Genomic DNA, 20,115 nt, shown 5'->3' with positions numbered 1-20,115 from the left:
TTGAAGGCTCGGGAGAGTTCTATAGAGTATTGACTCTGAGGTTCCTGGTGAGGCCCAATAAGTATTAAGTTCATAGAGTTCAATATGTCCGATGTTCACTCTTGTTCCCCCCTTCCTTTCTTGTCTTGCAGCTGGCTCGTGAAAAGATGTTCTTGTGGCAGCTGGTGGCGCTCAGGTAAGAGTCTGTATTACCCGGCGCTGTCCGGTAAATGTTGCACGTGGAAAACGTGTTGTTTTGTCTCTCTTTACAGATGCGGCACGTGAAAATATGGAGAGTCACAAAAGGATGCCTCCGGTGGTAAATCAGGTAAGTCTATGGTGGTAAGAATTATATTTGGTGGTTCCCTCGGCTCACCTTGTGGTTTTCTTTTGTCTCCTAGGTGACAAAGTTCGGCGAAGAAATGATGGAGGCAACGCCGACCCGAAGGATTGTGTTAAAAAGTGCTAGTATTATTTTTTAATTGTTGCCTATCTATTTTTAAAATAACATTTTTTACTGGACTATCCCTTTAAGGAAGGAAGGGGACAAGAGTGAACATCGGGCACATTGAACTCTTTGAACTTGATACTTACCATTCCCGCCTGGGACTTCGGAATCGGTGCTTACCAGAACTCTCCCAACGCCTTCAAACCAGTTAAGTAACTGGTATCTACGCGCCCCTGCAAGACACGCAGGATGGAGAGCTCATCTTTTACAAACATAAGATGAGGTTACTAAGGGGATATCGGAGGTGATTAGTGGGGGAGAGCGAGAACAGTTGGGAGGCCATCACTAAAACCCACAGGTGGCTAATCCCTGTCTCCACTTGCAGGAAAATACTTCTTCGGGTCCAGCAGACAAGACTAGGCGGGCCAGTCCAGACAGTCATCTCTGCACTACGCATCACATTGACGGAGAGCGCAGCTGTCCGGGTCCGATCGACACCCCTGTGGGGTCCAGGTGAGCGTAACAGCCGTGCCTAGCGGGGCAGGGAACAGACGATGCAGAACGCGAGCGTTCCGTCAAAAGGTCAACAACCTCTGGTTCAGAGGTCTGATCGTCACTCTTGCCGTCGTCACATTCGGTGGCTGTGGCAGTAGGAGAAAATTCAGCCTTCAGCATACCGTAGGCCGCCCACCGTTTGACTCTAGCGCTCCTTCAATGTCTTAGGACGGAGGAGCTTACAAGCCGGGAATCCTTCTTCCTTGTGATCGAGTGGCAAGCACTGGTTACACTGTCTGTGCTTCTCTTTGCAAGGGAATTTGCTCTTACAGATAGGGCAAAACCTAAATGGAGTCCTCTCCATAGCTGAGGATGGGTAGAGTGACGAAGACCAAAAGGGAAAGAGGAAGGAAAGGAAAGGGAAAGGCATTCTCAGTTTGTATAGAATGTCCACCCTGACCCCACTCTCCCTACTGTCGTGGCCGGGACTTCCGAAGGCCTGGCAGCACCGATTGGATCACAGTCTGTCGAATTCTGAAGGTCTTCGGCGGAGGTCTGGAACAGCTGTCAAAATAAGGATCTGATTATTTTATATAACTATTCGACCAAAGGTCGAGGGGACAATAAGCAATGTCTTTGAGGAGGTCCGCATCAAGGCGACCAGTATGCTGGGCAGAAAAAAAAACAATCTGAGGGACCTCAATGCATGAGGGATCTTAAGTACACTACACGTCACGTAGGGATAGTGTTACAGGCACATCCATGTCGACGTCCCCTTTCGATTCTCGAAGGACAAGATGCAATACTCTGCGGTTACCACTGGATGTCAGGCCATATGCACAGCATGTGATTCTAAGCAAATTAACAAACATCAGAAATATGTTTGTTTTTTTAAACAGGTTACTCATGACCACAATATTTTCACCTGCTTTCATGGGCAAAGTGGGGAGGGGGTCTGTGTGTGTGGCTGAATGTTTGGGCTGGGACTGTCTGGCTCCAGTCCACATTCATGCCAGAGTGTGCATGTTGCTGGGAAGATGCAGTGGCTAGCCAGAGGCTGTCCGGGATTGCACAGCCACTGCCAAGTTTGAATGGTGTATATCCTTAACATTGGTGGGCTGGGAAAAAAGAGGGACGGACTCCTGTAGCAATTTTTCAGACAATCATTGAAATCAAGACCCCTACAAATGAGGGCAGCCTGGTGAAGATCCATACCCCATTGTTGGACGTTAGCAGCACTTTCTTCACTTGCCATGGGAAGCTCTGCCTTTCTGCACAGGTTAAGATGGATTTTCAAAATCCACCCCCTGTCTAGATTTTGGGAGGCCATCCTATTAAGGTGAACAGGATGACACCGACATCTAACCAAATCAAGGTATTTAGAGTGACAAGCCTTAGACTCAGCAGAGGTGTGAGTGGTCTAGGGCTAAAATGAGAAACATACGCACTCAATTCCAGTTTGACAGGTAAGTACAAAAATATACAACGTGGTATAAAAGACTGCTAGTGGATAGTTAGCTTTAAACATATGCCATCATATGCCATCTTTATTTCCTGCTAGTTTTAACTCACCAGAAACGTTTGAGTTTAAAGAGCTGAAAATTCAAAATTCATCAAATTCTCACTTGTACTGCCTCCTTTACCTTTCTGAAGGAGTCAGTCCTTTGTTTTATTTTATGACCATGCACTATACCCAACTTCATACTTTTCTAAATCTGTTCTTATCCAATAATTGAACACCTACATAATGTTTGTAGCTGTGGAAATCGTTTTGCTTAACTGATAAGGTACCTAACAAAATTGTAAATATTGAGTTTAACAGGCCAGTTAGAAGAAGGATTTATAGGTCTTACCTAAAATGTGGTTTAACATTGCTATTGTTTGAAGCTCCACGGTGCATGGGTGCCAACTGTGATTAGGACTACATAAAACATTTCATAAAGCCAACATTACTTCCCCCAAACGTATTTTTGCAGCATTCATGTTTTAGATGCACATGCTACACACAAGTTGCCATCTAGTGGATGGTCTGGAACACTAGCACTTGTTTTTTTTCTGATTCTGAAATGGGCATCTACATGGGTGCATAACAGTACCTTGATGCCTCTAGGACATCTACGTCCCTTAGCTAAAAACATGTGTTGCTTGGACTCATTTTGAACTCACTAGTGAGAGAACACAGAAATAGGGTAGAGCCACAATGCTGTAGCATGCTATATTTGGTGACTTTGTCCATACCTTTTTTACAGGGGGCTGAAAGAAGTCGGAATCCTTGGAATTACCATCTGTGCTGCTGGTCTCGCTGCATTGATCATTTTGTGCATCCCTTGAAATGAAAACAAAGAAGTGTGAAATGACAGTAAAAAAGAATATTGTGTCTTGGCTTCTCGCTACTTTTGAAATGCACAAGGTATGTTTTAATAGCAAGACTTTTAAAATTGCAAAGGGACAGTGTTACAACTGAAAAAAGGCATGGTTTTGACAACATGCAACAGGGTACTAGTTAAGTGTGACACAAAGTAGAAAGACCTTTACCACAGACAGAGTAACATTTTCAGCCAATGCCAAAATATATTAAACACAAACTAAAAATGTATTCAGAATATAGAAAATGAAAAAAGTAAAATGTACTCGCTGTTATGACTTGCCCTGCTAGTCCATAGTCCCATTCCCCCCCCCCCCCCCAATTGCAACTTGGCATATGTGTCCTTTCTGAACTCGAAGAGGAGAAAAAATTATGGTGGGGCACATGTTTCGGCTATGCCTGTGCACTGGACCCCTCATGTGACCATCGGTTTAATCCTACCAATCCTTTTCTATTCAATTACATAAAAGGGACATTGGTCCCCAACTAATGAGGAGGGGGGGTCGGGGGGAGAAAGCCATAGAGTGGAAAGGGCGCTATGTGTATCAGAGTTCTTTTTAGTGAGTAACTCATACTTCACTCCTACATTCAATCCCCTCTCCTCCCTACTAGCTGAGAATATGATAAAGCAATATCAACAAGACAGGAGTGGCAGCTATAGAAAAACATGTTCAACTAAAAAAAATACTTTCAATATGCATTGCTAACATTGGCCACCTGCCTTACAACTGGAATTCAGAGAACTTGCAGAAGTGGAAGTGAAACGTGTTGCAACTCTAAAATCCAGAGAACAGGTCTATGAAATGCCACAGAAACTAGGCTGGGAAGAACACCATGTATGAATGCCTTGAAGTGTGGGAAAGGCTACAAATAAAATAGAAATACAGAAGAGAGCACACAATCCCTATTGAATAGAAGTCCGAGAGCCTTTTTGTCTCAGAATCAGAGCCCACCATGTGTCACAAATTCTGCTTAAATCTATGAAATAGCTGAAGTAAGGGAATAGTTTCTTACCTGTAACTCCATTTCTCCAGCATTGGTATCTTTCATGGATTCACATGCTTAGAATATTCCCAGTCTTCAGACTGGTAACCCTCGGTACACTTATAGGGAAAAACTCCCAACACTTCTGTGTCCTATCTACATCATTTTAGGGCCGCTTACACATGCACCAATAGGACGTAGCGGTATAAATGCCCCACCCCCGTGGCTCCCTTCAGTGTCATGATGCCTACCTCCAAGGAGCCAGGCCGGGCCCAGCAACCCCAGAGGCAGACATCATTTTCCCCAGGGAAGTCTCAGCGGGCCCAAGTCGGGGCCCTTTGGACTCAGTCCTGGCGCTTTAGGCGCCAGGCTCATAGCGGACCCCAGTCCTGGCGCCTTAGGCGCCAGGCTCATAGAAGAGGATATGTGTTTAAGTGCTTGGGTGCACACTTACCTGATGCAGACCTTGCTGCTTCATCCAGGCCCTCTTGAGGCCTGAATGGGACTACTTTACCTGTAGGACTACTTCACCACCCGGGTGTGGTCGGGGAAGGATACATACCCGATTGGTGGAAGGATACATACCAGGAACTTCTACCAAGGCTATTTAAACCCCACCCGAACAGCCACACGTGATTCGCGTTGTTCTGCACCTAGCAGCTGGACGCTCACCGTGTCAGCTCCTGCATCCTAACTTCAGCCACGCCTGCCAGCACCCTGGAACACCTGCAAGGGGAGAAAGGAAGAGAATAGGAGAAGAAAAGCCCTTACCTGCTAAATCTGCATCCCGGAGTCATTTCTCCAACGGCCCTGAAAAGGAAGACATCATTTTAAAGGCATTTTGTTTCGATCGCTGCAGCGCTGCATTTTACTCACCTTTGCAAGGCGCTTCCATCTTCAGCAGCGATCTTCCGGATTCAGCTACGCCCCGGCGCCTAGAGGAAAAAAGACAAGAACAAAGGTGAGAGGGAGAAAAGGAATAAGGAAAGCTCAGTTTCCTTTTAAGTCTTACCTGTTGGATTATTCCCACTGCATTTCGGGTCCTGCCGCTTCCTGGCATCTCCGGACCCCGGCCCCTATGGGGAAAAAAGACAAAGACATTGAATGAGCGAATGCAAAGACATTACCTGAGCGCTCATCCAGAACTGTTTCACTTCGGGTCGGCGACATATCTCCGGCACTCCGAACCCCAGCCCCTAAGGGGAAAAAGACATAAGCATTAGACAACGAACATTATTATTAAGCTTGAACTTTTGAACAGAACTTTTACAGCGCCTTACCTGAACAGTCAAGCTTACCTGAACTCCCATCAATCTTCAATCCAGTGAAGTAACTGGGTTTCAACGCGCCCCTGCATCAGAAGCAGGATGGAGAGCTCATCCTTCCAAACCCTAAGGTGAGGCTTCACGGGGAATCGTGGAGGAGGTATCGTGGAGGGTTGGAAGGGAGTGGGAGGCTCGAGCATTGTTCCACAGTTGGTAATACTCCCTTTTCACGCACAGGAGGGTATCCAACGAGCCAGGGAAGCCAGAATAGAGGGGCCCTTCCTGTCCATCTTCAGAGTTCTGCGCCTTCAACGCCGCGCCTCCGTGGGAACCAGGTGAGCGTTACATTCAGATTTTAACCCCTCCAAAGTAGAATGGGGTAAAACACACTTATGTACATACATTGCATTCCGGGGAGGCCGGTGGGCGCATGTGAATCCATGAAAGATACCAATGCTGGAGAAATGGAGTTACAGGTAAGAAACTATTCCCTTCTCCAGCATTGGATCTTTCATGGATTCACATGCTTAGAATAGATTGTATAGCAGTAATCCTGAAAAAGGCTGTGTGAATGCAATCCAACACCTTCCTAAGCATATATATATATATATATATATATATAAATAAATAAAACCAACCTATGCATCCAGGTATATATCTACCTATACATGCCTATACACAAGTAAATATAAGTGAAAACATAAATATATAAATGTACATACATATATCAATATATCTGCATAAAATAAGTAAAGACCCTTCCCGAATAGGGCTTACGTTATTGAAACAGATGGCGCAAGACTGCCCTTCCCATCTGTACATCGTCCGCATGCTGCCGTTCGAGGCAGTAATGGCGGGTAAATGTGAGAGGCACCGACCATGCCGCCGCCTGGCAAATGTCCGTCAGCGGAATTCCAGCCCACAACGCTGTCGAAGACAAAGTTGATCTTGTGGTATGAGCTCTCGGACGCCCTTGTAGCGGTTTTCCAGCCGTGGAATGACGAAACGCAATCGTCGACGAGACCCATCGAGCCAGTCCCTGTTTTGAAATTGCCTTTCCCCTCGTCGACGGACCATATGCAATGAAGAGTTGCTGCGTAGATCTGAGTTGCTGAGTCCGATGAAGATAACATTTTAGAGCTTTCTTCACGTCCAAGGTATGGAGGGCTTTCTCCGCAGCCAATGAGGGGGTCACGAAAAAGGTAGGCAGAACAATTGACGAGTGTTTATGATAAGCAGTAGGAACCTTTGAGATGAAACGAGGATTAGTCGACAGCACCACTTTGTCCTTAAAGAACTTTAGGTACGGCGGATCTAAGACCAATGCTTGTAATTCTGAGAGCCGCCTAGCTATTAGAAAAGCCAACTTCCACGATAAGAACTTCATCGACGAGGTAGCCATCGGTTCAAAGGGGGCTTTCATTAACCCTGCTAGCACCACGTTAAGACTCCACGTTGGTGGAAAGCGCTTAAACGGCGGGAATGTAAGGAACAGACCCCTCATGAAGTCTTTTACCAGCCTGTCACTAAACAAGGGAGACGACTGCCTCTTCCTCGTGAACCTAGAGATGGCCGCTAGATGTACCTTTATTGATGAAAAAGACAATCCGCTCTTCGCCAAGTGTAGCAGATATGGTAGAAGTTGCTCCGGAGTTACCCTTAGGGGTTGCACTCCCGGCTGACTTTGACACCACCCTCAGAACCTTCTCCACTTACATGCATACGACCTGTTGGTGGAAGGGGCCCGTGCTGCCTGCAGGATTCTCCGACAATCCGACGAAATGCTCAGGGCACCAAATTCCAAAAAGTCAGGAGCCAAGCTGTGAGAGACTGTCCGGATTGTGATGCCACATTGTCCCTTTGTCCCATGTCAGGAGGTTCGGGACCTTCGGAAATGTTATCGGTTGCTCCATTGACAGTTGAAGCAGGTCGGAAAACTACAGCTGCCTCGGCCAATACGGGGCCATTAGGATGACTCGACACCTGTACCTGCGTATCCACTGCAGGGTTCTCCGTGTAAGAGGGAACGGGGGAGGGGTGGGAAGGCGTAGAGAAACTTGTCCGTCCACGGGAAGGAGAACGCTTCCCCCAGAGAACCCACCTGTGGCCACCTGCTGGCGTACAGCTCAGCACTTCTTGTTCACCTCCGTTGCGAAGAGAACCAGCAGAGGTTGCCCCCACTTCTCGAAGATCTTCGATAACTGAATGCTGTCTATCTCCCATTCGTATATTTGGTCCATTTTCCTGCTGAGGGAGTCCGCTTGCTCGTTCCTTACTCCAGGGAGATGGTGAGCTATGATGGTTATATGGTGCTTCAGAGCCCAAAGCCACACCTTTTGAGCCTCGATGGAAAGTTCTGGACTGCGTGCCCCCTTGCTTCCTTAAGTAAAACATTGCTGTCGTGTTGTCTTTCAATATTCTCACTACTGAACCTTTGATGTGTGGTAGGAAAGACTTCAAGGCGCAGCGCACTGCCCTCAGCTCCAGAAAGTTGATGTGCAGGAGTGACTCCCTCCGAGACGATCGACCTTGCGTTTGGAGAGTGCCCATGTGTGCTCCCCAACCCGTCAGGGACGCGTCCGTCACTATGGTCAGCTGAAACTCCGGCTCCTGTAGGGGTACCCCTCTGCATAGGTTCTGAAAGCTCTGCCACCATTGAAGAGCCCGCAGGAGCTCATCATAGTCGACGGTCACCTTGGGCCTGCGTCCACCGGTTCGCCAGTGGAACTGGCCTCATGAACAGGCGGCAGCAGTTGCTCACTAGAGGAATGCAAGACGCCATAGCGCCCAGAATCGACACATCTTCTCACTGATACTCTGGTATTGATCCTCCACCAACTTGCTAACCAATTGAGTTTGGCGATTCCGTCGACGGATGGCTTCACTAACCCTGACTGGGTCTCGAACTGTGCGCCCAAGAACACTAAGCTTCTCGACGGCGTCAAAGATTTCTCGAAGTTTACCGCAAACCCCAGCCACTGTAAAAGTTGCATGGTGGCCTGCAAACTTGTGCGAGTTGACATAGGGGAGGACCCCCTCACCAACCAGTCGTTGAGATACGGGTACACGGGATGGCCTTGCCTTCTCAACCAGGCTGCCACTGGAGCCAAACATTTCGTGAACGTTCTGGGAGAGGATTTTAGCCCAAAAAGAAGCACTGTGAACTGGTAGTGGGTCCGTCCTACCACAAACCTTAGGAACTTTGTGTCGTCGACGCATTGGTATGTGGAAGTATGCGTCCTGCAGGTCCAGAGACGCCAGAAAATCCCCTTCTTGAACAGACCAGATCACTTCCTGGAGAGTGTGCATCTTGAAGTTTAGGCTTTTCAACGTCTTGTTGAGATCGCGCAGGTCTAGAATGGGACGCAATTTTCCGTTTGGCTTTTTCACCACGAAGTATCGGGAATAAACCCCTTGACCCCTCTGCAATGCCGGAACAAATTCTATAGCTCCTTTTTGTAACATAAGTGCTACTTCCTGCTGCAACATGCTCAGATAGGGTTGAGCTAAAAACGCCGGTGGAACATGCGGAGGGTTGCTTTTGAATTGCAGGGACTGTCCATACCTTACTGTGTCCAACACCCACTGATCCGTTGTTATTTGCTCCCATTCGTCGACGCAGTGCGATACCCTGCCTCCCAGAACGTTCCGACGCCCGTCATTGTTGGTCTTTGGTCTGCTGATCTCTCGTCGACAATGAGTAGCCTGTTCTTTTCCTGGAGGTCTGGTAGTCCCGGCGTCGTTTTGCTGCCTGAGAAGCCCGTCTGTACCCCTGCGAGGAGTACACCGGCCTATTGAAAGATCTGTCTCTCGATGCCGAGAATTGGGAGTTCCCCGATGCTCCCTTAAAGGGACGAAAAGAATGAAAATTCCATCCACTCTGGAGGGCACCCAAGGAACGCGCTGTGTCAGAGTCCTCCTTCATGCCCCGCAGGGCCTCATCCACCTTTTCGCCGAACAGAAGGTCTCCCTCAAATGGCATATCCAGCAACTTGTATTGCACCTCTGGTCTAAAGTTGGTGCATTTAAGCCAGGTTTGCTTTCTTAGAACCACCCCGTTGTTGACTTGCTTAAACCCCGATTCCGCGAGGTCCACAGCGATGTTTATAGCATAATTTGAGGCCTCCTCACCTTCGAGTAACATCACCGCCTTCCTATGTTCTTCCGGAAGATGCTCCAACATAGGTGCTAGCCGGTGCCACATTTCTCTATCATATCTGGCTACTATAGCCAGAGAGTTGGCCGCCTTCACTGTAGTTGCTCCCACTGACAATACCTTCTTGCCAAAGGCATCTTGTCTTCTGGCCTCGTTTTCTGAGGGGGTCGTGCATTTGTGCTGGGCCCTCGCTTTTCTCGCCGCCGCCGCTGACACCACCGGGTCAGGGGTTGGTTGGGAGGACAGACATTTGGGGGTGGATTCTGGGGCCTTAAATTTCTTCTCCAGCCGACCTTTTATTGCGGGTTCCGAGAAAGGGTGACGCATCGTCTGTAAACCCTCCTGCCACACATGATCCAGGATGGGTACTGAACACCAACCTCCTCCTTTTTCCCATGTGGACGAAAAGAAAAGTCCTTTTTCTCTTCCTCCTGGGCCAATCCAAATTCTGTACATGCTTTGCTCATCATGGCGTGAAATGACCCAATGTCGTCCGGGGGAGACAGCTGAGTTGGGCTCCTTGGGGCTTCTAATTCAGCCTCCGACTCCCAGGTTGGATCCCTGGAGGGGGATAATGAAATATCCGACAGGGTCCTTCTGTCCGAGTCCGAATCTAGCAGTTCTCCCTCCACCTGGCGTGCACCTGCAAGGTCTTCACTTGCTGGTACCGTTGTTGGCACTGTTGGAGTTGGCCGACGGGACGGGCCCGGCTTGTCGATGGTCAATTTGGCCGGAGTTGCTACTTGAGGTAGTCTCTCGTCCAATGTTTTCAATAGGGTCTGCAACGTGGATAGAACCTCCAGCGATAAGATCGACTGCGGATTAAGAAGAGGGCTAGACACCGGAATGCTGGTTCCCCCGGAGAGAGGCTTGCCAATTCCTCATAACCAGAGTTCTGCAGGGCCAGCTACCCTCTCGCACTCCTCATCTCCCGAGGACACCGACAAGGCCGCCTCTTGCTGCAGCAACGCCTCCAGTAAAACCGGGCCAAATACTTCTGGTCGCCAGGCCTCCTGCGGAATCTCCGTCGACGAGGCCAAAGCCGGGCCTGTCGTCGTCACCACCTGCGGCCCAAGAATAGACGAGACCAACTGTGTCAATGGTAGAGAAGGGGTCGACGACTGCCCTGCCGTCGTCGACGGTGGTGGCGGTCGCGTGGGTCCCTGAGGCGTTCCCGCCTTTTCTGAACTTGACCTGCGTTTCTCCGATTCTCGACTCGACGCTGATCTATGGGGATCACCTGAGAAGGATTTCGATCTTTCCTTTCTCTCCTTCGACGAAGATGATGACGAGGTTTTCTTCGATGATAACTCCTTTGCGGAAAGGCTTCCCGACGACCCTTTCTCCGCCATCCGTGGTTTCTTCACCGCCGATGTCGAGCAGCGAGTGGCCCCTGAGGATTCTGATGCTGAGGCCACGCTGCGCGTGGAGCCTACCTCCGAAGGCGGGTATGCCCCCATCGCTCAACCATGCCACTAACCGCCGACTTCGGTCTTTAAGAGTCTTTTGGGATAAGCCTTTACATATGTCGCACTTGTCTGCCGAATGGTGAGGGTGTAGACAATATATGCAATCCATATGTCCGTCCCCCTCATACACTTTCTTCAACCCGCACGTAGCGCACGGGCGGAACAGAGCTTTTCCAGACATCAGGACGAAGTTCAACGACACAACCTTGACAAAATAGTAGACGATGCGAGGTGATCCCACTACTTTGGAGACGGTTGAAATATGAAGGGAGCCGTGGGGGCGGGGCATTTATACTGCTATGTCCTATTGGGGCATGCGTAAGCGGCCCTAAAACGATGTAGATAGGACACAGAAGTGTCAGGAGTTTTTCCCATGGGAAACGGTTTTATAAGTGTACCGAGGGTTCCCAGTCTGACGACGGGGAATATTCTAAGCATGTGAATCCATGAAAGAACCAATGCTGGAGAAAATTGAATTACTCACACATTCAAATTCTGTGTGCCTCATATGTAGGCTTTGGACAGTATTACTAATTAACGTCAATACCAGTCTTCACCTTGGTATAAAGGACAGATGGCTCTGCAGCATCAACATGTCCATAAGAAAGATTTGGTAGGGATGTTATGCAAAAGAGCCTGGAGCTTGCCAACGTAAAAGCTGTTTTCCAAGCAACCAACTTGAGGTCAACTGTATCCATAGATAAGTGCTTCCTCCTCAAACAGCAGCTATCCATATATATTTCTAATAGCTGACTGATGTGGTGATGCTTCAAAACAGGTGGGGAATAAATATGAACCTGCACTACATGCGTGTGTAAGTATCCTGCAATCCTGAGCATATAGCTCTATGTCTAATAAAAAGACATTGGCTTCTAGTGATAGTATTTCTGGATAGTATCCAAAAATAGAATCCATCTTGTATCTTGTAATAGTATCCATCTTTGAGTCACATCCTATGCATAATCTTCCATCTAGTAGCTGGCCTAGAGTATTACCATTGGCTTACTAAACTAAGTTAGGTGTCGACAGGTGCCCATCAGTTATAAGATCCATGTAGAAAATGCACGTACTATCCACAATGCACCTAATCAGGGGTCTGCAATCTTTGCCACCCCAGATGTTTTGGTCCACATCGCCCATATGCCTTATTCAGCATCCTCCATGGTGAGGGGGTCATGGGAGTCTTAGTCAAAAAACCTCTGCAGAGATGAAGTTTGCAGAGTACTGTCCTAGTCCATGTGCTTCTCAGATTGTTTGTTTTCATCTATATTTATGTTAAAAATGTTGTAATGGAAAATGTATACAAGGGAAATATGCTTAACATCTCTACTTATCTAACGGTTTTACTCTGAAATGTAGTTTCAATGCAAAATATAATCAATATACTTAAAGTACTTTTTTTTATTTACTGTTGCAATGTTAAAGTCACCCTAAGTCAACAAGAGTAATCCAGGCCTGAACCCTGAGCCCTCTGTACCCAGAGAGACCCCCACCTGGGTGGGCACTAAAACCAGATGTGGCCTTGTTCGTAGAGGGGACTCTACTTTTTGGCTGTTTTTTTTATATTGTACACATTTGCGTGGAGGTTGGGTTAGTCAAATGTGGTCATCAAAGAGAAAAAAAGCTTAAAAACCATTGGTGGTAATTGACATGCTGTGCATAGAAAAGCAGAGCAATATTACTCCTAGTCAAGTGTGCGTGATAGGTCCAGTCTTAAATGCATTTTCAGTAGTGTTTGTCACACTTGTTTGAATATGCTCTAGGTCTGCGCATGGTTGCAAGTGATACATTCTGCCAATAATGCAAGTATAGCGCTCAGCTGCCATTGTTGAATGTGCCATTGTTTCAAGTAGATGAGTCTTTGTTAGATTGTTGCATTCTTTGGTACACTGTACTGTCTGACCTTGAGATCACTGCTCTACTGTTGGGATTGCTTCTTTTTTTGGTGTAAATTATTTCTTTTTATTGAATTTTACATGGTCACACTTCAATGAAACTGTACAACATGGGGGGTGGAACCCTCTAGCAAAACAATAGACAACGTGTCATACTTCCCCCTTATTTCCCCACCCACCCACACCCCTCCATTTTCCAAATGAACTCTCGATTTAGGCAGAAAAGCTATGAACTGTATTCTCATGCGTAAGTTCTTGGCCGAGTGGGCTGCAACCAGATCGTCCTTGCCCCCGTGGGGTTCATGGCGTTCCTCGCCTGTGTTTAAAACGTTTGGAGGCCGGGTTGGTTCCATCCTTCAAACTACCTGCCCCTTTACCTTTCACCAAAATGTGACCAGTTTCCACTGAGGGGCTACCTCCATGGATCGCTGCAGAGATCTTTTCCATGAGATTGATGTCTTTGGCTGTGCCAGACCACTCCCGCACTGTGGGGAGGAGCCCCCTTTTCCAATGACTGGCCCGACATGCACGTGCCGCCAATAGAAGAAAATGTACCAGGCGTGATGGCATGTCCCACTTATTGTCACTCCTCTCCAACCCAAACAAAAGGGGTCCAAACTGTGCGCTTCCCCCCCTCCCCCTGCGTCCCTGATCCACCCCAAAACCTCGGTCCAAAACACCTGCACGCTGGGGCACGCCCACCACATGTGCCAGTAGTCGGCTCTGGCTCCGCACCCATTCCAGCAAAGGGGATCCACCGTTGGGAACATTCTGGACAGATGCACTGGGTCGTATTGCCATCGATGAAGGAGTTTTATCGCATGCAACCTGTACTGGCATGAGATGGAAGTATTGAAAGCTCGACTACATTACTGATGCCACAGTTTGTTTCCCATCTCCATGCCAAAACCCTGCTCCCATTGTGCTCGGAGACCTCTGGTGGACCCCCCTCCCTAGGTTCCAACAGTGCCCCATACAGGCGTGAGATGAGGCCTTTCATATCTGCATACCCTCCCAGAACCTTCGACTGGGGTGAGATCCCTCTGAATGCGCTTCTTCAATTTCTTAGACATGAATATCCCTTTTAGCATGAGGTATAAAACTGACAACCCACCAATACCAAGTGTCTCTTCGAGCTTCTGAATGCTTATAAATTCCTCATTTTGTACAAGTTGGCCCACCCTATTGAGTCCCGCCCCAAACCAGGGCTGATGCTTGACCTCTGGTATTTCATCCGTAACCGGTGGTGCCCAGATGTGACTCATGGGCGAGGGCCAGGTGGTGATTCTCTCCCCCTTTCGCCCCATAGCCAGGATTTCCCAGAGGACCCCCAGAATCGGATGATCTCTAATACGTCTCTGGAGGCTGTTCCTTGGGACCCAGAGCCATTCCCCCACCGTTGCTGGGAGCAGGTGTTGGTTTTCCAGAAATACTAATTGTTTATTTGGGTCCTCCCTCAAGTGTGGAACCATTGCCCCAAGTTGAGCCGCCCTATAATACTTCATCAGATCCGGGTGGCCTATTCCTCCCCTTTCCTTTGGGAGAATGAGCGTCCCATATCCCACCCTGGGCTTTTGGCCCTGCCATAGGAATCCCGTGATACGCCGCTTAGCCTCTTTCAGGTGTTCCTCCGGGGCCCGAATCGGAAGCATTTGGAACAAATATAGAACCCTCAGAAGGAGATTCATTTTAATCGCATTGAGCCTCCCCATCCATGACAACTGCCCCTTCCCCCATGCCTCCATTTCGGCAAATAATGTGTCAGGGGAGGGTAGTTCGTCTGACCCAGGTCCTGTCCAGGCCAAACAATATTGATCACGAGGTATTTCTCCCCCTCCAAATGAATCTGCAACCCCAGGGGCTCTAATTCTTCTATATTTCTAGTGGAATCGAGAGCAAGGAACAAGTTACTTAGCTGTAACTGTTGTTCTCCAGCATGGGTCTGGCATGGATTCACATGCTCATGAATATTCCCCGTCGTCAGGCCGAGAATCCTCGGTATAGAAAAAAATCGGTATCAGTTTCGTTTCTGAATTGTTTTTCTCAGTAGTAACCTATCACTGGTCTCTGGGTCATACTGCCCCCAGCCAATGACTGCCCTCTCCCTAAGCCCCGCCCCTGGCAGCCATCCTCAGATTTGGTAGCACGTGAAGTGGCAGTATGACCAAGTGAAGAGCCGCAGAGGGGTAGGCGGGAGGGTTCGCATGTGAATCCATGCCAGACCCATGCTGGAGAACAACAGTTACAGGTAAGTAACTTGTTCCTTCTCCAGCATGGGGTCTGGCATGGATTCACATGCTCATGAATATAAGAATACATAGCAGTATACACATGCACAACCACGGGCGGTGGCAAAAGGCTCAATATCAAGCAATACAACAACTCAACATTAAGCAACTCTTACCTCCTCACCAGGCTCACCTTAGGCGAACAGGTTGCGCAGCACTGCCTGGCCGACTCTGGGCTCCTCCCTGGAATCCCGGTCGACGCAGTAGAATCTCGTGAAGGTGTGCGTCGACCTCCACGTAGCAGCCCTGCAGATGTCGAGCAGGGGCACACCAGACAGGAACGCCGTAGTAGCAGCGATCGCTCTGGTCGAATGGGCCCTCGGACGGCTTGGCAACGGTCGGTTTGCCAACCGGTGACAGTGCATGATGCAGCCAGAGAGCCATCTGGAAATGGGAGACTTCGAGAGAGCCTTCCCTTGATTCACAGGTCCAAAGTTCACAAACAGCTGTGATGTCTTCCGAAAACTCGTCGTGCGGTCCACGTAGAACTTCAGTGCTCTAGCTACATCCAGCGAGTGCAGAGTGCTCTCAGCCGGCGACGAAGGCGATGGGAAGAAAACTGGCAACACCAAGGGCTCGTTGAGGTGGAAGTCCGATGGCACCTTGGGCATGAAGGAGGGGGTGCGTCCTCAGCACCACCCTCGTGTCGTGTAAAGTCAAGTATGGAGGCTTGCAAGACAGGGACTGGATCTCTCCCACTCGTCGTGCAGAGGTGATGGCCACGAGGAATGCTGTCTTCCACGACAGAAAACTTCAACGGCACTGAATGCATAGGCTCGAAGGGGGCCTCCATGAGCCTAGTTAGCACCACGTTGAGCTCCCACAGCGGGGCAGGGGCCTTCACCGGCGGGAATGATCGGAACAGTCCTTTCATAAATTCCTTCACCAGTCGAGACCACAAGGACGCCCGTCCTGTAGTTCTGGTGTAACGTGAGACGGCAGCCAGATGTACCTTGATGGAAGCGTGAGATAGGCCAGCCTTGGCCAAAGACAGTAGGCACGGCAATACTTGAGGCCGTAATCCGCAGAGGGTTAATCTTCTGTGCACGGCACCAGACAGAGAACCTCTTCCATTTATGTCCGTAGCACTTGAGTTGAGGATGCCCTGGCCTTCGCAAGAACCTCTCTGCAGTCGGCCAGGATGTCGTATCCTCCAAACCCTAGTGCTGCAGGAGCCAGGCCTGCAAGTTCAGCGACTCTGGTTCGTGATGAAGAATAGCACCTCCTTCTCTGGAGAGAAGATCCGTGTCCGTCAGCAGCTTGACTGGTGTGGACGCTGACAAGTCCAGAAGGTCCGGGAACCAGATCTGCCTCGGCCATGCCGGTGCAACGAGGATCATCCTTTACCGGGACCTCTTGAGCTGGTTGACGAGCCGGAGTAGCAACGGCAACGGCGTGAACGCATAAAAGAACAGGCCGTCCCAGGGGAACGAGAAAGCATCGCCCATGCTCCTCGGTTGGGGAAACCTGCTGGCGAACCTCGGGCACTTGGAGTTTGCCGCTGTCGCGAAGAGATCGATCTGGGGTTCGCCCCATCGTCGGAAGAGTCGGTCCACTTGATCCTGGCGCAGTTCCCACTCGTGGCACGAGCGCAGCTCTCTGCTGAGTGAGTCGGCGATGGTGTTTTTTTATCCCTGCCAGATGAAAGGGTACCAGAAACATCCCTTGGGCGACGGCCCAATGCCACAGATCCTGGGCTTCCTTGGATAGGGCAGGGGATCTGGTTCCGCCCTGCTTCCGAATGTAAAACATCGTGGTGGTGTTGTCGGTGAAGATCCTCACCACCTTGCCCCTTGAGGGACGGAAGGAAGGACCTGAGGGACCAGAACACTGCACGGAGCTCCAAGATGTTGATGTGGAGTGTCTTCTCCTCCGGGAGCCAAAGGCCCCTCGCGTGGAGACCCCTGGTGTGCGCTCCCCAACCTTCCAGGGAGGCATCCGTCGTCACCGTCACCTGGTGGGTCGGGGCTAGGAAACCTGTTCCCGCCGTCAGATGAGAGCGGATACCTCACCATTGTATCGCCTGACGGAACGCTTTGTCGAGCGGGATCCTGTCTTCGAAGCTGCCCGTCGGCTGGATCCAGTGGGCGTCGAGGAATTCTTGCAAGGGCCGCATCCGAAGTCTGCAGTGGCACACCAGATAAATGCAGGCGGACATCATTCCGAGGAGGGACTTGATAGACCTCTCTCTGGCCACGTCCGTGGCCAGCAGACGTTGCACCTTTCCCAGGATGGTCCTTATCCTTTCCTCCGACGGAGAGGCCAGCCGCGCCACTGTGTCGCGCTGTGCTCCCAGAAACAGGGCGACTTGCAACAGGACCAGGTGGGATTTTGGAAAGTTGATGGAGCACCCCAGGTCCGTGAGCAGCTGGACGGTCTTCGCAGTGTGTTCCACGGCGAGCTCCCTTGTCCTTGCCCGTATGAGCCAGTCGTCCAGGTAGGGGTAGACGTGAATCCCCTGCAGGTGCAGCCGCGCCGCCACCGGTGCTAGGCACTTGGTGAACACCCTGGGCGCCGATTTTAATCCGAACGGGAGGGCCTTGAACTGGTAGTGCCGCCCTTGGACCACGAACCTGAGGAACTTTCGGTGTCTCTTTAGACTAGGGATGTGGAAGTACGCATCCTCCAAGTCCAACGACGACAGGAAATCGCCCTCCTCCAGCTGTCCCAGCACGTGCTGGAGGGTGACCATCCGGAACTTCTGTGCCTTGATGTATTTGTTCAGTCGTTGCAGGTCCAGGATGGGACGCCATCCTCCTGTCTTCTTTAGGGGGAAGTATCTTGAGTAAACTCCGGAGCCCCGAAGCCTCTTTGGAACAAGCTCGATGGCACCTTTCCTGAGCATCGCCCTTACTTCCAACAGCAGTTGAGGGACGTGATTTTCCTTCCTGGCCACGGGAGGAATGCGGGGGCACTTCTTCTGGAACTCGAGGGTGTGCCCCAGGGCCAGGGCGTCCAGCACCCAATGATCGGTGGAGATGGACTCCCAAACGCCGACGAAATTCGTCAGCCGGCCTCCCACTGGGGTGCTTCGGCGGGGGCCCGACCCGACGGTCAGTTCAATCTTGCTTGGAGGCCGCTTTGCCTTCTTGACTACCTTGGCGACGACGGCAGGATCCACTCGACTTGCCGCGTCCCCTGTAGACCTCCTGCGACGAAGATCTTGCCGCTTGACGGTACGTTGAGGAGCTGCTGCCGGCTCCCTTGGAGGCACCTCGTCTGCCTCATGAGCTCCGAAAGGACGGCCGTTGCTGTTGGAGCACACCCAGTGCACGGGCCGTCTGTGTCCGTCTTGATCGCCTGAAGGGACTCATCAACCGCCTTGCCAAAAAGGTTGTTCCCATCGAAGGGCATGTCCAAAACCTTGGTCTGTACGTCCTGGCGGAAATCCGTCGCCTTGAGCCATCCTCGAGCCATCCTCGTCGTCTCAGGCAAACGCTGTTGCCCAACTGACAGAAACCGGTGTCGGCGATGTCCGTAGCCACCGTAATGGCGTGGCCGAGGCAATCTCACCTTCCTGTAAGATTTCCAGGGCCTCAGCCCTCTTGGCGTCCGGAAGGAAGTCCAACAGAGGGGCGATCTTGAACCACAACTCCCTGTCGTAGCGGGCTACGATGGCCAGGGCGTTGGCCGCCTTGATGGTCGTCGCCGCAGATGAGATGACCCGTCGTCCCATCGCATCCAGCTTCCTACCATCGCCGTCCGGCGGGGAGGTTGAAGTCGAGGCCGATGCCGCCCCCCCCCGCTTTCTTCTTAGCCGCCGCCGAAACGACCGAATCCGGGGTAGGTTCCGCCCTAAGGCACAAGGGGGCAGCGTCGGGGACCCGGTACTTCTTCTCGTACCGGTCCCTCTTTGCAGGAGCCGTGGCAGGGTTCTTGAGGAGGGCGAGCCCCTCATCCCAGATATCAAGAAGCGGTACGGCGAGGACCGTCTTCCTTGTAGCCTCGCGCCGTTGGTAAAGGAACCCTTCCTTCTTTTCTTCGGGGCAGTGCTGGAAGAGCTCGGATGCCCTGGAAATCATGGCATGGAAGGATCCAATCTCGTCGGGCGGGGACGCCCGGGCAGGGGGCGACGGGGGACACGTCCAGTCGTCGCCTCCGTCGTCATCCGTACCCATCGTAGTCGTGTCCATGCCTGTATTATCCCCGTGGGTAGTAGACCGGGGGGAAGGCAGAGAAGGCCGCAGAGGCGGGCGAGGAGGCCTAGGATGCGTCATCCTCCTCTTAAGTGGTGGGCTCTCCGAAGGCCCTGGCTCCGGTTCCCCCGTCGGGTCTGGCTCAGGTACCTCCGTCGGGGGAAGGGGCAACCTAGTCCTTATCTCCGAGCATAAGGACTGAATGGCTGACAAAATGGCCGCCGAGGTGTCCTGCGGCGCCAGAAACGACGGGAGCGAGGGCTCTTGAGGAGCCTTGTCTGCGACACTGTCGCTCTCGTCGTCGCCCTCGTCGGGATCCCTCCCGATGGGCTGGGCCTCTTCCACGACTTGGATGAGCTCCTCTTCAGAGGTCGTGTCAGTATCCACGATGGCCACCAGCCCCTCCCCCATCCTTTCCAACGAGGACTTTGTGGGGGTCTTCTCGATGGGCCTGAAAGACGACTCCCTCCACGGTGGCAGGGAGACTCTGGTTCCTGAGGGCGCCTCCACTGGTGTAGCCTCCACAGGATGAGCAAGGGCCGCGGCGACATCCTCAATCGAGGTCTTAGCAGGGTGAATTAAGGCCAGCGTCACCTTCTGTACGCCTGGGGCCTTCACCTTGGGGGGAGGGTCCG

At 50.9% G+C, this 20,115-nt stretch overlaps 1 protein-coding gene across 2 annotated transcripts in view; it reads right to left on the bottom strand.

The window, feature by feature from the left end:
- Positions 1-20,115, bottom strand: part of GTF2H1 (general transcription factor IIH subunit 1) — a 1,239,907-nt gene that overhangs the window by 602,189 nt on the left and 617,603 nt on the right. For both annotated transcript variants that reach the window (XM_069623786.1, XM_069623785.1), the window contains exon 9: positions 3,161-3,248. In XM_069623786.1, the coding sequence (XP_069479887.1) occupies positions 3,161-3,248 (88 nt within the window). The remainder of the gene's footprint in view (positions 1-3,160; positions 3,249-20,115) is intronic.

This window comes from Ambystoma mexicanum, chromosome 11 (genome assembly GCF_040938575.1).
Source record: "Ambystoma mexicanum isolate Mex_15411 chromosome 11, UKY_AmexF1_1, whole genome shotgun sequence".
Taxonomy (NCBI): Eukaryota; Metazoa; Chordata; class Amphibia; order Caudata; family Ambystomatidae; genus Ambystoma; species Ambystoma mexicanum.
This window is presented reverse-complemented; position numbering and strand designations above follow the sequence as displayed.